The sequence below is a fragment of the Trichophyton benhamiae genome (assembly GCF_000151125.1).
Source record: "Trichophyton benhamiae CBS 112371 chromosome Unknown contig01293.0, whole genome shotgun sequence".
Taxonomy (NCBI): Eukaryota; Fungi; Ascomycota; class Eurotiomycetes; order Onygenales; family Arthrodermataceae; genus Trichophyton; species Trichophyton benhamiae.
Window position 1 is genome coordinate 247,359 of NW_003315113.1, and position 15,746 is coordinate 263,104.

At 51.4% G+C, this 15,746-nt stretch overlaps 6 protein-coding genes and 1 non-coding gene across 7 annotated transcripts; 5 read left to right on the top strand and 2 right to left on the bottom strand.

Moving 5' to 3' along the window:
- Positions 1-135: 135 nt before the first annotated feature.
- ARB_04039 (uncharacterized protein) lies at positions 136-1,425 on the bottom strand (the record flags this gene model as incomplete). The annotated part of the gene is made up of 3 exons (XM_003017117.1): positions 136-214; positions 246-1,088; positions 1,187-1,425. 3 exons carry the CDS (start codon positions 1,423-1,425, stop codon positions 136-138), a joined length of 1,161 nt encoding a protein of 386 aa, XP_003017163.1.
- A 682-nt stretch (positions 1,426-2,107) lies between these two features.
- On the top strand, positions 2,108-4,238 carry ARB_04040 (uncharacterized protein; the record flags this gene model as incomplete). Its single annotated transcript, XM_003017118.1, has 4 exons — positions 2,108-2,263; positions 2,336-2,511; positions 2,624-2,692; positions 2,747-4,238. The coding sequence occupies 4 exons, from the start codon at positions 2,108-2,110 to the stop codon at positions 4,236-4,238; spliced, it is 1,893 nt and encodes a 630-aa protein (XP_003017164.1).
- A 593-nt stretch (positions 4,239-4,831) lies between these two features.
- Positions 4,832-5,577, top strand: ARB_04041 (uncharacterized protein; the record flags this gene model as incomplete). Its single annotated transcript, XM_003017119.1, has 2 exons — positions 4,832-5,432; positions 5,495-5,577. 2 exons carry the CDS (start codon positions 4,832-4,834, stop codon positions 5,575-5,577), a joined length of 684 nt encoding a protein of 227 aa, XP_003017165.1.
- A 320-nt stretch (positions 5,578-5,897) lies between these two features.
- On the top strand, positions 5,898-5,968 carry ARB_04042. The gene has a single exon. It is a non-coding gene; the product is annotated as a tRNA-Gln (tRNA).
- A 1,724-nt stretch (positions 5,969-7,692) lies between these two features.
- On the top strand, positions 7,693-9,963 carry ARB_04043 (DUF500 domain protein; the record flags this gene model as incomplete). Its single annotated transcript, XM_003017120.1, has 1 exon — positions 7,693-9,963. One exon carries the CDS (start codon positions 7,693-7,695, stop codon positions 9,961-9,963), a length of 2,271 nt encoding a protein of 756 aa, XP_003017166.1.
- Positions 9,964-11,095: 1,132 nt separating this feature from the next.
- On the top strand, positions 11,096-13,537 carry ARB_04044 (poly(ADP)-ribose polymerase PARP, putative; the record flags this gene model as incomplete). The annotated part of the gene is made up of 3 exons (XM_003017121.1): positions 11,096-11,864; positions 11,924-12,754; positions 12,816-13,537. 3 exons carry the CDS (start codon positions 11,096-11,098, stop codon positions 13,535-13,537), a joined length of 2,322 nt encoding a protein of 773 aa, XP_003017167.1.
- Positions 13,538-13,719: 182 nt separating this feature from the next.
- Positions 13,720-14,574, bottom strand: ARB_04045 (GNAT family acetyltransferase, putative; the record flags this gene model as incomplete). Its single annotated transcript, XM_003017122.1, has 2 exons — positions 13,720-14,379; positions 14,500-14,574. The coding sequence occupies 2 exons, from the start codon at positions 14,572-14,574 to the stop codon at positions 13,720-13,722; spliced, it is 735 nt and encodes a 244-aa protein (XP_003017168.1).
- Between the last annotated feature and the right edge of the window lie 1,172 nt (positions 14,575-15,746).

The window sequence follows — 15,746 nt, forward strand, 5'->3', positions numbered from 1 at the left end:
TTTTTGGACATGATACCCATTTTTACGATTTAGCGGACCAAAAGCAAGGAGCGAACAAAAAATAGTCATATTTGGATTAATTTCAATTAAGCTGTTTCTACAATGGGTTCTTCTGCCGCATGAAGGCTAAACTGGTTAAATCTCATCCACCGTGTCCTTGAAAATGATAGAACTGCTTAGGAAATACATCTGGCCAGGAACAAACAAGTCACGGCTATTTGAAGTCTTGCGAATAATGAGCATACGCAGTCAGCCACCTGCGGTCGACGTTTTCCCGGAAGTTTTTGAATTCAACCAGCCCCTGATATATAAGGGCTGCCGGGCCTAGCACTGCCGTGTACAGAGGAGCGTCATCAGCATCCCGTCTAACGCCGGCATATTTAATGCGATCTGCTTCTTTCAGGTAAGACACATATGACTTGGCTCTCTCCATCTCCTCCATTAGAGTCGTCATCTGTGCCACTGATTCCGCACGGGAGCGAGGAGGGGAAGTCTGCAGGCCCATGGACAAAGGCATCTGGGCCTGTATTTCGCGAGGTACTGCCATCAACCCTTCGGGATGAATAACGGCCTGAACCCTGAAATTTTCGTCCACTAACACATTATGAGCACCTAGACTGGTAAGTGCCACGCCAAAGGGGCCTCGGTGCGTTGACCATCGAGCAATGAGCTGTTCAAATAGAGCTGGGATACTAAGCGTCAGGTCCTGAGCGACTGTTCTGCCACTCATCCTTGCCTCGCGGAGGAGATTTGAGGTTAAACGCCTGTAAAACGCACCACTTGTATCATGGGCTGCCTCTGTAGGTGTAGATGCGACATAATACCCTCCCTGGGGAGCTGGGCGAGGGCGGCCTATACGGTTGAACTTCTTGCTTGCCAGTTCCACCTGTATCATAGCAAGGCCTCTTTTGAAGTTTATATTTTCGTCGACTGACCCAAATTCATTTTCGCGGTATCCCAGGTTCTTCCTGAGTTTTTCGGCTGTCGTGCCGTGTATATAGTCCATTAATATATACGGTGCGCCTATTGCGTTGCTCAGCGAGGCGTCACAATAATAGGCCTCTGGAACGGGTACCGTCGTCTCATCTCTATAATCCTTGGGTCAGCATTTTCTACCACAATGGAAAAAAAAAAAAAAAAAAAAAAAAAAAAAAAAAAAAAAAAAAAAAAAAAAGGACCCGTGTACCTGAGATATTTCAGCGATTCGTAGCACGTCCGGACACCGATGTCCTCCTCCCCTGTAGTGGGATTTGGAAGACGAAGCCGAATAACCCATTGCACGCCATCCTCGAAGGTTATCTTGCGAATATGGCTCGTTTCTCCAGATGTATGTACCTCAGAGAGAAAACAGTATACGCCCTGGCGGAGGTAATAGCATTTTTCGATGACTCTTCCCCAGCAGATACTGTCGATGAAATACTCCATCGCATAGCGCGGGGTGACGCCGTCTTCTCCTGGTACAACGGCATCCCCAAGGCCCTGCCAGGCATCGTATCCGATATTAATAGGCTCTTTTTCATTTCACACTGTGCCATTTTTTTTATATATAGAATTGAGAGATGAAGATCTCGGCTGCTTTGGTATAACTAGATCTTTGTGGAAAGAAAATATCGGTATAGGCTGAGGAGCTCCATGTCCTAGAAGGCAAAGGGTATTTATAGTGAGCTTCATCTTGACAGGTATCTCCCAGTGCTCATCAAGGTGTAATTCTCAGTAATTGTCCAGAGGAGAAAAGGGCAGTCTGAGGAGGGTATATTGTTATCCATTGGAGAGAAAGAAACAGACTTGCTTGCCCTCCGTAAGCGGACCATCATTTCCTTGTATTGGTATATGTACAAAGTCATCCTCTATCAGCATTGTTCTCCTGAAGCAGCCTGTGGTGGGAGATCAACGGATGCAGCTGTTTGACCGTGTTGATGCTTCTGCCAGGGGAAACGAAAACAAGGGGCGCTTGGCGGTTCTGGTGATGTCATGACTTTTTTCTCTTTTTTTTGCGGCACAAAAGCGAAGAAAGAGTCATTGTTTAGAGTATTTTTTAATCCAGTCCCCCTTGAGAGACTGCACACGATGAGCTGGAGGAGACAAGGAGGGCTCTTTGACTGTTTCAATGGCGACCGTGGAGAAAGATAGCTCTCTCCGAACGGCTTTGATCGCCTATGGCTCAGAGACGGGCAACTCCCAGGATGCGGCAGAGGAGATCGGCCGGCTGACGGAGCGGCTGTACTTCAGGACAAGAGTAGCTGAGCTTGATGCCCTGCAGCCTGTAAGTTGTTGATTCTCTATGGCCCTTTGTTGTGGCTGGATAATGTAGCTGACGAAGGGTTTGTTGATGTAGAGGGACTTGTATGGCTACCGGTTTACTGTCTTTGTAGTGCCGACTACCGGACAAGGAGATTTCCCTGCCAATGGGCGCAAGTTCTGGAGATCGCTGCTCCTGAAAAGACTGCCTCCTACGTTCCTGCAAGGGGTCAGCTTTGTTCTCTTTGGGCTGGGGGATAGCTCCTATCCAAAGTATGGCTTTTTATTTTATTTTATTTTTTTTTTTTTTGTTGTGTGTGTGAGACTGGTCGATGGCTAACTAATTTGATATCAGGTTCAACTGGGCGTCCAGGAAACTGTATAGGCGGCTACTACAACTAGGAGCAAGCGAGCTATATCCGCGCGGGGAAGCAGATGAGCAGCATCCAGAGGGGTATGCATATCTGCTTTTTTTTAACAATATATATGCTGGCTAACAGGGAACTAGGCTTGAAGGGACCTTTTTGCCCTGGTCTCTGGACTTGCGGAAGCATCTTCTTGACAAGTTCCCTCTGAAGGAAGGACAACATCCTATTCCTGATGATTTCCGTCTACCACCCAAATGGATTCTAGACCATTATGACTTGAAGGACGAAGATGGGGATACTAGACCAAAGCAACCGTCTAGAGCCAAGGAGGCCAATTCTCCGGATCATGATACCCGCCCACTCCCAGGGTCCATTTCGGCAACACTTACAGACAACACTCGAATGACGCCGTCAGACCACTGGCAGGATGTTCGACATTTGGTTCTAACTGCCTCGGAGTCAATAAACTATGCACCGGGGGATATACTCCACATCACTCCTCGGAATTTCCCCCAGGATGTAGATAGACTTATATCACTGATGGGCTGGGAAGAACAAGCCGATATACCTCTACAGTTTGTGACTGGCGATGGCTCCCTTGCGTCAGCCTCGGTCTCTGCACCGTCAATTCCCTTCTTGCTTGGTTCACCTGGTTTCACTCTCCGCACGCTTCTTACCGACTATCTAGACATCATGGCCATTCCCAGACGGTCATTTTTCAGTCAGATTGCCCATTTCACAAGTGACGAGATGCACAAAGAGCGACTTTTAGAGTTCACGAATCCAGAGTACATAGATGAGTTCTACGACTATACCACCCGGCCGAGACGAAGCATACTGGAGGTCTTGGCTGAGTTTGATACCGTTAAGATTCCATGGCCATCGGTCTGCTCCGTTCTGCCGGTGCTTCGAGGAAGACAGTTCAGTCTGGCAAGTGGCGGCAAGCTCAAGACCTCGGCGCGTGGGGGTACACGCTTTGAGCTGCTGGTTGCCATTGTCAAGTACCAGACTGTGATCAAGAGGATCCGCCAAGGGGTTTGTACGCGGTATCTAGCTGCTTTGCAGCCTGGAAGCACGCTGAAAGTGCAGGTGCAAAAGGGGGGACTCCATTCTTCAGCCAAACAGCTCTCTGACCCATCTGTGTTAATTGGTCCCGGAACAGGCGTTGCTCCAATACGGTCACTGCTGTGGGAAAAAGCGGCGATGGCCGAGGAGTACAAGAAGAACCAGAACCGCGGTCCAGACGAGCAGCCCTTGACTCTTGGGCCTGTGATACTGCTGTACGGTGGGCGCAACAAGGCAGCAGATTACTTCTTTGAAGGTGAGTGGGAAGAGCTCAAGGCCCAGCTCAACTTGAGGGTGATCACGGCCTTTTCGCGAGACCAGAAGAAGAAGTACTATGTTCAAGATGCGCTGCGGGAGAACTCCTCGATGTTCTATGAGCTGCTGCACGAGAAGGGAGGGTCGGTGTTTGTGTGTGGCTCGTCTGGCCGGATGCCCCAGGCTGTTCGGGAGGCGCTGATAGAGGCCTTCCAGGCTCCACTGGGCGATTCCGCAGAGAGCAGACAGATGGCGGAGAAGTACCTGATAGACATGGAGAAGGTCGGGCGATACAAGCAGGAGACGTGGTAGTTAACTACACTAGTGGATAGGATAGCTAGAATATCAACTGTTGAATAACTACTTAGTAGTAGTAGTAGACTTCAGTGTTGACGATGAGGCGCCCAGAGCCGACGTTCGGCCTCGCCGTCCGAAAAGAACCGCGGCTTGGCACAGACGACCCTGCTCGGCCCTTTTTTTCGTGGCAGGCAAAGCAACGCAAAACGACAACTTGGCTGTCGAGATAACCCATCTTATTATTATTATACACGCCCTGGACGAGAGTTGAGAAGAGCTTTTCTCGGGTCAAGGACAGACGAGATCAGAGACACATTTCACAATGGCCAGCGCATTGAGGATATTAGTGCCCGTCAAGCGGGTGCTCGACTACACCGTGAGTGCCCATCCTGTTCCTGCCGAGGTGACCACGAGGGCCGGTGAAGCTGCATATCACCCCCCTTGAGCTTGACGATACCTCAAAGAGACACCACTTGATACTCTCATTCCACGTTCTATTCGACCAAGACGGTCAATGAAGATTCAATGCAGATGCTAACTGACAGCAGCTCAAACCCCGCATCGGCAAGTCACAGACCAGCGTCGACATCACGGGCATGCGACAAGCGATGAACCCCTTCGACGAGCTCTCGATGGAAGAAGCCTCCCGCCTGCGAAAAGACAGCAAGTCGCCCATGAAGGTCTCCGAGGTACTGGCCGTCTCCGCCGGCGGGCCCAAGACCGTCGACGTCCTTCGAACCGCGCTGGCCCTGGGCGCCGACCGAGCAATGCACGTCGAGGTACCCGAGGCCAAGGAGGGATTCTACTCTGGCCTGGAGCCGCTGACAGTCGCCAAGATGCTGAAGGGGGTCGTGGAAAAGGAGAAGATCAACCTAGTCTTCTTGGGCAAGCAGGCTATTGACGGCGACCATGGCCAGACGGGCCAGATGCTGGCTGGGCTGCTGGGCTGGTCGCAGGCTACGCAGGCGAGCAAAGTGACTGTCAAGGACGGCGAGGGAACGGTGGAGGTGACGAGGGAGGTGGACGGGGGTGTTGAGACGCTGGAGTCGAAGCTGCCGATGATTATCACGACGGACCTGCGGCTGAACACGCCCAAGTTTGCGACGCTGCCGAACCTGATGAAGGCGAAGAAGAAGCCTATTGAGAAGGCGACGCTTGCGGACTTTGGACTGGACGAGTCTCGACGGCTGAACACTGTCAAAGTTACGGGTATGTCTACTATTCGATTACTTTCTCCGTGTATGGATCCTAGCTAACTATGACTGTGATAGAACCACCGACGAGACAGGGTGGCAGCAAAGTCGAGGACGTCGACGGCCTCATCTCCAAGCTGAAGGACCTTGGAGCCTTGTAAATATAGTATAGACGAAACGATTTCCTTGTCTTCTGTCTTGTCTTCTGTCTTGTGTCTGTCTGTCTTTTGGTATGGGCAAGTAACGGCTTGCTACTGTCATGTCTGCAGTCCTGTACATCACCGGTAACCAGGGTAAAATAGACTACCACTTTCACCTATTCACCTACCCAAGTACTCTTTCCACTATCTTACTCTTCTGCTTAACTACTCTCCTTCCTCTGCTTCCCCTTCATCATCTCCTGTCCCTTTTATCTGCTATCTGATATCCAACTACCCAGGACTCTCTTCTAGCACTCAATCCCGGGACTCCCACTAGCTATGCTTCTATGGTGTAGTGGTAGCACATCGGATTTTGATTCCGACGACGTCAGTTCGATCCTGGCTAGGAGCTTTTTTCTCCTTTTTGCCTTTTTGCCTTTTTTTTTTCTTGTCTTTCCTCATCACTTTTTCCTACTAGTCACTTTTATGCCTGTGATCTGTGAGACCCTGGGAGTGCAGGAGATCTGCATAAGTCGACTGATATACCCTTGCGCAGCGCCTCGAGCTCCAGTTAATCTACCCTCGACACGCTACAGCTCAGAAAATAACAGCCGTGATATGAAGATGGGAAAAAAAAAAAAAGGAAGGATTCTCCAGCTGGCTCCTCTCTGGCTCCTCGCTGGCTCCTGTGGCTCCGCAGCCTCTGCCGGTGCTTCCATGTAGCTAAGCGAGACGGCCTCGCCCTGCAGGTACCAGGTACTCGCGGCCAGGCAGCCACAGCGCGGTGGCCAGAGGTATCCCTGACTCCGGCCCTTCGCCTGCTGGGACCGATGACGTTTGGGGGACCAGCAAACCAGCAACGCCGCAAGGACTAAGGCAACTAGCCCACTAGCTAAGCTGAAGAAAGACCAAGAGCCGACTGATTGCATGCATGCCAACCAAAGGGGAGAGGTAAAAAGAGACCCGAAGCCACCAAGAAGGATTTTCGAGTTCTTTTCTCCTCTCTCTCTCCCTCTCCATTGCCTTCTTTCGCTTCGGCTTCGTGATAACTATCCCAGGCGAGCGAGGCGGCGTGGCCGGGCGAGCTAGCTACTGGCGCAGTCTAATAATATAACGGACAGCCGGCTCTTCCTTGGTCTTCTTTTCTTGGTTCTCTTTTCTTGGGTCTTCTTGTTAAAAGCTTTCTTTGGGCCGAGACACGCCAGATAAGCTGCTGCATTGAACGAACCTGCGTTTGGTTCGCGCGGCGTGGAGTTGTGGCCTGCCATCGCCATCCATCGAGCTGGGATCGCACCTTGTTTTCCCAATCTTCTGTCTGATATATATACACTTACATTACATATATACTGCAGCATCTACAGCCTGGCGCTCCTTTTTGCGGGTCTATACATATACTATATAGACAGTTCCTGCTCCTTCGCCGGCTTTTCCTTTTCTCTTCTTCTTTTTCTTCTTCCTCGCCGTCGTTCCACAAGGCAAAACCGGCCCGGTCCCTGCTTGAGGAGAACAACTATTAGATTCTTCCCTCTCTTTTCTTATTACTCTTTCGCTTTCTGATCTGCCTCTCCTTTTGCCTATATTTCCATATCAACTAGCTTTTTCAACAGTTTTTCTCTGCTGTTTGGTCTTTTTTGTTGCCGCTGCTGGGGCTGCGCGGCCGGCAAGGGGGGGGGTCATCTGGCCTGAAACACCCTTGCATTCGCATCGCATTCAACACACTCAGCAGGCCCCAGCACCACAAGCACCGGCAGGAGACGAGCAAGCATCAGCAGCTTGCAAGGAGACACAGCCTGCCAGACAGACACACACACACCCAGGCAGCCGGCGAAGAAAGGGGGGGAGCAGCAGAAGCAGAAGAGAGGACGAGACGGCCCAAGGGAGGGTTCCGCTTCGGCCCCTCTCTTCATTTCTCTATATACTTACAATCTTCTCCCGATCCTGAACGGCCGGCAGCAGATCGAAGCACCGACAGCTTTGAGACAGCCGTCGTCTTTCCTTTATTGTTGTCCCCCTTGACCTGCTTCTTGGTCTGGCTTCTTCTTTTCTGTTTTATTTCTCTTCTTCCGCAGCTTCTTCTTGTTGGCGTCGGTTCTCGGCCATCAAGGGACTGCAAGCTACTACTACGACTACTACATCATGTCACAGACGTCGACGTCAACGTCGACATGGGAACGAACCAAGGGCTACTCCAAGCGCGGCTTCGACAAAGCATGGCACCAGCTGGACAGGATTGGACGGCCGGTCAACCGTCTATCCAACAGACTTGGCGCAGAGGCCTTTTGGCCGACGACGCTCGACCAGGAGAGCGAGAAGGCCGCGCGCATTCTCCGCAGCTTCTGCAGAGACGGCTTCTACGGCCAGCTCGACTCGGACAGGGACGGCGGCAGCCATACCAGCAGCCCGCAGATGAAGCCGGCAGAGGCTCGCGCATCGCCCCAGCGCAGCCGGTTCTCATGGAGATTCAGCCTGCAACCTCTACAGTCGCCAAAGTCGCCTCAGCAGCAACAGCATCTACAGCAGCAGCAGCAGCAGCAGCAACAACCCCAACAACAACTGCAGCCTCCTCCGTTGACGCCGCCTCCACAGCAGGGGGAGCAGGGGCCTCGCGGTACCCAGCAGCGGGCGATTAAGAAGATACCTGCTTCTGTTATCAGACAGGCCAAAGGATTGGCCATCTTCACTACCATGCGAACCGGTCTGTGGGTCAGCGGCGCTGGTGGCAGTGGAGTCCTCGTTGCTCGTCTGGCAGAGACGGGAGAATGGAGTCCGCCATCAGGAATCATGCTACATACCGCCAGCCTGGGCTTCCTCGTCGGAGTCGACATCTACGATTGCGTGGTGGTCATAAACACCTACGAGGCCCTCGACGCCTTCAAGACGCTCAGATGCACCCTGGGCGGCTCGCTAAGCGCCGTGGCCGGTCCAGTCGGTGTGGGAGGCGTGCTAGACTCCGAAGTGCACAAGCGACAGGCTCCCATCTGGTCCTATCTCAAGAGCAGAGGTCTCTACGCCGGCGTCCAGGTCGACGGAACCATCGTTATCGAACGGACAGACGAGAACGAGCGCTTCTACGGCCAGAAAATCAGCGCTTCAGAGATCCTCTCGGGCAAGGCCAAGCATCCTCCTCCATCTATCTCTACCTTGATCCAGACCCTCAAGGCAGCCCAGGGTGACCAGGATATAGACGAAGCGCTGCTCCCTCCGCCCGGAGAAGCTCCCGGAGACGCCGAGATCTCGCTCGCCGGAACCTTTGGAGTGCCAGAGGAAGACGACCCGGATCCCTACGGCGTCAGGGCCCTCGAGCGCGAGGGTGTCATCATCCGCGAAGCTGGCACCAAGCGCACTCCCACGCTCGACGTCTTTGACTTCCGGCCCAGTCCCACCAGCCCCATCAGTCCAAGATGGAGCAACAGAAGCAGCTGGCGCTCTAGCACCCAGAGCGCCATGAGCACCGATAAGGGCACACAGACCAATCTCGACGAGCTCGACCGGGGGCGGCGAAGTCCCTCCACGGCCAGCCACACTTCATCTCGCTCCCACAGCATCAAGGACGTTTCCTCTTCCATACACGAACATACCTCTGACACAGAACATTCGTCCACAGGCGAACCCGACCCGGCCTCAATACCCATCCCTGCATCATCAGCTACGTCCCGCGCACATTCTATATCCTCTAAGGTTCCCGAGGCCATCCCCGAGTCGTCTCTGCCTGAATCACTCCCTGAATCACTTCCTGAAACAGAGTTCTCCGTCGCAGTAGCCGAGCAAGCTATCCCGCAACGAATCAACTCCAAGAGCTCCCCCTTCGCTCGAGCAAAGCTCGTTACCATTCCGAAACGAAACCCCCCTGCTCTGCCCGCCCGGAACCCAGGCCGAACACTCTCCACCGTCGCCACGCTCTCTGAAGCCAGAGACTCGGGCCTCTTGGCACTTAGTCTGGAATCAGACACTGATCTGCCTCAGCCGCTGGCCAGGGAAGTCTCGCATGAATCTGATGTTTCTGAGGGAGCTACGAAACGCCGTGGATCTAACCTTTCGTTGCATTCACATACTTCTCATACGTCTCATACGTCCAGGCGCACGTCTACCTCTCCCAAATCGACATCTCCCTTGTCGAAGTCTGTCTTTCTCGCATCGGAGTCTGATGCTTTCCCTGAGACAGATCTAACTGCATCGAAACATTCTTCTTCTTCCAACGCGGAGTTAGACGCCATAGAGGAGCCCGCAGAGGAGCCCAAAGAGGAGCCCAAAGAGGAACCCAAAGAGGAACCCAAAGAGGAACCCAAAGAGGAACCCAAAGATGAACCCAAAGATGAACATAAAGAAGAACCAGAGAAAGTCTCCGAAAAAACTGTTGAAGAACATTCTCTCGCCCCTGGCGCATTCCCTTCAGACGACCATATATAAACAGATCTATTCCTCTACTGCTACTGCCATCATTATACATCTCCTTATCGCCCACGACTATCCTTACGACCATCTAGCTATCTTTTAATCTCCAAAAACTTTCATCTATACCAGACCTACACTACCTTTGATTTTCCTATACATCTTACATTTCTGGTCTCTACATCTGCTTCTTATATTCTAGCAATGCGCGCTGGTCTGCTTCTGCTTCTGATTTGCCTGTACGCTTTTTAATCACAGTACCCCTTGGGTTGTCTTTTTTCCCGCTGTTTTTTTCTCACGCCGAGAATATACCTTTGTACCATGCTACGAGAACGGATTGGGAGGAGGGCGTTTCACTGTTCATATTCAAACTGTTTTTTTATTTCGAGATATCCACCGGGGCTGTTCTTTGCTTTTGCTGTCTTTGCTGTTTTCGGCCTGACCTGCTGTTCCTGGAGTACCTTTTTTCCTTTCTTCTTATCCTGTCCTATCCACCCTCACGCAGAAATGTACTTTAAACCATGCATATATGAAAACTCCGCTGTATATTCCTTCCACAGCCGCCCCCCTTTTCTCGTCTTTGCTGTCCACCCATTAATATCCGTCAGGCAGCCACTTCTGCCTGGCTCTTAGCGCCACTTACATAATCACAGAGCCGCACGGAGGTGTCGGCGCTTAGCCTAAAAGGGGCTGCAGCCTGGGAGGCGGCTTTTTTTAGCTTTCCCGCAACTTTAGGCTTCGGCGCGCGCCTTGTCAACTTTGCTGGCACCGCAGCCGCAGCTGCGTTGTTGATATAAATACGGCATCTCGCGCCCCCTTTTCCCCATCCAATTCAACTTCCCTTTCATCTCCCCAGCACACAGTAAGACATCCATCCGCCCTCTCTTCTAATCCCTGCCTCGTTGGCCCCCTTTTTTTTCTCTCTCTCGCTCTCCCCTTCGCCATGTCCAAACCACTTGCAGGTCAAGTCGTTGTAGTCAGCGGCAGCTTCAGAGCGTATAACCATGGTAAGCCCAATTCCATCACCCAATTGTCCTTGACTCGCTTGTCCCACCCTTTTCCCTATCAGCCAATTGACGAGTTCCCATTCTAGAAACGATCAAGTACATCGTTGAACAGCTGGGCGGTACCTTTAGCGCTACGGTGACCGATGCGTGTACACATCTCGTCACTTCCAAGGCTGCGCATCCGGCCGGTACAAAGAGTAAATAGGACCTTTCTCTCCTTTGCACCTTACTCGATCTCCTCGGATACATGTACCGTTGACAATGGCGGATCCAATTCTACCTCCAATTGCTCGGCAATTCATACGTTGGGACAGTACAACTTACGCTTTGCAGACCAGCAGGCTATTGCGCTAGGGAACGATATTAAGATCGTTTCTCTTGATTGGTTGACTGATTCGCGCGATAAGCAGACGCATATGGACGAGAGTCCGTATTCGCTTGCTCTGCCGGCTCCGGGGAAGCCTTCGGTAGACGGTACTGGTCCTCGAAGATCTGGCAGGACTACTCAATCTCAGTCTCAGTCCCAGTCCCAGTCCCAGTCCCAGTCTCAATCCCAATCGCAGGTCCAGTCTCAGCCTCCAGCCCAGTCACAGCCTGCAAAGACCAATGGAAAGGCTAAGAAGACGGCTAAGAACAAGAAGGATGAGGATGATGAGGACGATGCTGCTGATCAGCCACCTGCGAAGAAGCAGAAGGCTGATCCGGCAGATACCAAAACCCAGACCAAAGCAAAGGCTGCCAAAGACGCCAAAGACGCCAAAGACACTAAAGATACCAAAGATACCAAAGATACTAAAGATACTAAAGATACTAAAGATTCTAAACCTACAAAGGCTACAAAAGATACCAAGGCTGCCAAGAATGATGAGTCTGTTCTTAATGTCCCGGTTGATGATCCCGTTCCAAACAAGAGTAAGTTGCATAAACATTCATCCAATATCAACCAGTGTCTAACATGATTTCCTATCTAGGTTCGTACAAAGTCTGGCAAGATAAAGGCGTTGTCTTTGACGCTGCCCTGAACAAAACCGACTCAGGCGCCAACAACAACAAATTTTACTTCATCCAACTCCTCGAGGGCCCGAATTCTGGAGACTTCTCCACGTGGACCCGGTGGGGCAGGGTTGGCGAAAAGGGCCAGATCTCTCACCTGAAGGCCTCAAGTTTCGACCAGGCTATGAACACTTTTGAGAAGAAGTTTAAAGACAAGAGCGGCCTCGCCTGGGCCAAGAGGAATGATGCTCCAAAGAACAACAAGTACACTTATCTGGAACGATCCTATGAGGACGAATCGGCCAAGAAGCCGAAAAAGGACAAGCCAAAAGACAACAAGCCAAAGGAGATCAAAAAGGCAGAATGTACTTTGGTAAAGCCCGTGCAGGACCTCGTTGCACTGATCTTCAACCAGACTCACTTGAACGCCGCTATGGAGGACATGTCGTACGACGCGAAGAAACTGCCATTGGGAAATCTTAGCCAGAAGACTCTCCTCCAGGGCTTTGAGATCCTGAAGCAGTTGGATGCACTGGTGCATGACCCCGTTAAGGCAGCACAGTCTCCCGCCGACATCAACAGACTCAGTAACCAATATTTCTCCTTGATTCCTCATGCGTTCGGTAGGAATCGGCCGCCTGTGCTGAGATCGGCACCGCAAATTAAGAAGGAGGTTGAGATGTTGGAAGCACTGACTGATATGGAGATCAGTAGCAAGATTATGAGTGCCTCCGAGGAAGATGATGATAACCCCGTTCATATTCTTGACAGACAGTTCCTGGGACTTGGTCTTAATGAAATGACTCCTCGTAGGTCCCCCTATACAATGCTTCTTACTACCTCTCTTATACTAACGGAGTTATTTTCTAGTTGACCACGCATCAACTGAGTTCACCGAGTTGGCAGAATATCTTACTCGATCTCACGGTGCTACACACAGCATTAAATACGACGTAAGTACCGACTCCAACAATGCTACAGGCAAGACAACTGAATTAACTGTGTGTGATCAGCTGCGCAACATTTTCCGCGTTGAGCGTCATGGAGAAAACGAACGCTATGAAAAATCCCCTTACGCCAACATTCCAAACAGCTGCCGTCGTCTACTCTGGCACGGTTCCCGTACCACCAACTACGGTGGTATCCTCAGCCAGGGACTCCGAATTGCTCCCCCCGAAGCCCCCGTTACCGGCTACATGTTCGGTAAAGGTGTCTACTTTGCTGATGTTTCGAGCAAATCAGCCAACTACTGCTACCATGACCTCAGCGACAACATTGGCTTACTCATGCTTTGCGATGTTGAAGTAGGCAACTCAATGCTTGAACTGACCAGCTCCGACTACCGCGCTGGCGACTTGGTCAAGAAAGCTAATAAATTGGCTACTTTGGGTCGTGGACAAGCTATCCCTAGCGGATGGAAGGACGCCGGTTGTGTTCACAAAGACCTCGCCGGTGTTTTGATGCCGGACTGCTCTAACCCGCTTGCTTCGGATTCTAGTAATGGTGTATGGCTTCAGTACAACGAGTATATCGTGTACGATGTGGCGCAGATACGCATCAAGTATCTGCTTGAAGTTGGAATGAAATATTGAGAGATGTGTTTCAGCCTGTCAGCTGCTGCGTTTGGTCTAATTCCTATTTTTGGCGTTTTCTCTTCAAAACTTCAGGGCTCTGCGGAGTCAATATTCTTTTTTTTATATAATAGACTTGTATATTTTTGTTTGTCTTTAGCCTTGCTGATTTACAACCTGCCCGCTGTGCCTTTTCTCTATGATTATTTGTGCAAAAAGCCGTCCATCAGCTGCTGGACCATCTGCCTCTTCCCGTCTTCCCACTCATCCCAACACAGTCCACAGTACACTGTGTCTCTACCCACGGCCTTCTTGTCTGCGTGAGCTGGCATCTCCTTGCCATTGCCTTGCTTCTTTCTCTGCACGGCGTCATGAAACACTCGATCCCACCGCAGAATCCCTTCCTGCTCGAATCCCATCTTCCTAGCCGTTGCCCGGGAGGCTGCATTCGTCGTCGCAGTCTGCCAAAGCACTTTGCGCAAGCCTAGCCCCCCCTTTGCCGGATCACTGCCGTCGGGAGGATCCAGTGCATACTGCAGCATCAGTCCTATCGTATGAGTCGTCACATGCGTCCGCTGAAATTCCGGGAAGACGACCATGAACGCGATCTCGAGCAGTTGATTATCCACCGAGGCGTAGGAATATGTCACAATTCCTGCCAAAGCTCCTCCATCTTCCGACGGGCCTGGTTTGGTCTTGTCTATGATGGCAAAGGCCACTCTGGTGTTACTCCTGCACACCTGCGGGTAGAAGTACTTGGTCTGGAACTCTTCGACATCTGCAAATGGCCCGATCGGCATATGAGCAAATATCTCCGGCTTATCGGCTGTCTGCTCGATGAACGTCTTCGAGTGGCGGACTGGCTGGAACCATAGATAACCACCGGTTAATTACAACGAACTCCGTCGACGCGATGCCAGGCCAGCTACACCTGGCTGCGCACACCACAGTCATAAAACTGCCTAGGACCGTGGGCTTCTTACATCGAACAGCTTAAGTTTCACCAACGCGCTGGTGAGCTCCCTGATGGGGAAGCAAAATCCGACGTCCGCTTCCATCCTGGCCGGGCTAGAGGAAAAGCTCGAGGGTCAAAGGGTATTTTAACTAGTGTACGGAGTAAATGTTGGGCTGGTTGACCAAGTGGAAGCAGCAGTTCCAGTACAGTGCCCAACTTGTTGGTATCTCTTGGTTACATGGTGATGATTTATAAGACTCTGAAGCGGTCTCTAGGCATCCGCTGGCTGGGAATAGTTCGGCCAGAGAAAGCCCGTCTTCAATGTCATCCTCCATCGGTGCGCATGGTTGCACTCCGTATAACTAGTTAACTAGTTAGTTATACGAAAATGTCCACGCAGCCTGAACCGCCAAAGTTCAAATCAGAATCCACAGCACAATTCTGAAGCCATGTCGACATCCGGGTGTGTAAAGATAACTACAGCCTGGACCACCCGATAGCTCGCTAGGTTAGTTCACTAACTCGTTAACTAACTAATGCATGAATTGGTTTCCAAGGGCGACCGCAAACTACGTTTGAATCACACCATCCCTTGCTGCTTGGGATAACATCATTATTATACGGGGCCAGGGTTGGCCCTGGAGAACCAACGGCCGTCTCGTATCTTGCGCCCAAGCAGTTGGCTGCCTCAAAGATGCCGAGAACAGCCGGAAGGACGTGTGAGTACGAGATAACTGTGGGGGAGACTTCATCGAAGCTTTGCTGAGAGAGGCTTGACAGGCTTGATGTCAGTCTAGGCAAGGGTACGCTTCATTCCGCCAGCAAGTTACTCGCTGAACATGGGTGATAAGATTGCATTTGCCGTTAAAACATACCTTGGTGCCCTCAGCTTGCCTCGACGAGATCTCTCTGAGACCCATCACCCAAAATTGGCCATGCATCAGGCATCTTCCGGGGATCGACATCTCTGTCATTGGCCAGCTTCCACTTAAACCCTGTATCAAGATCAATCTTGAAGCAAGCTCTTCCCATATCCCCGGACGAAATGATGCTTTCCCCGCATCCTTTACGTTTCCCATGAAGGGTGTCATGTTTACCCCTTCGTTTTGCTTTTCTTTTCGTTGACGGAGCACTATAAAAGGGCCTTTAGTGTCCGCCTGGGAGGATGGTTTATTTTTCCAGGAGCACTGACCAGGAGGCGAAGCTCGTGGGAAGCTTTGGTGGCTGATATACTGTGTCTCTGCTCTTTTCTTGTCCATTCAGCAACATACCTCC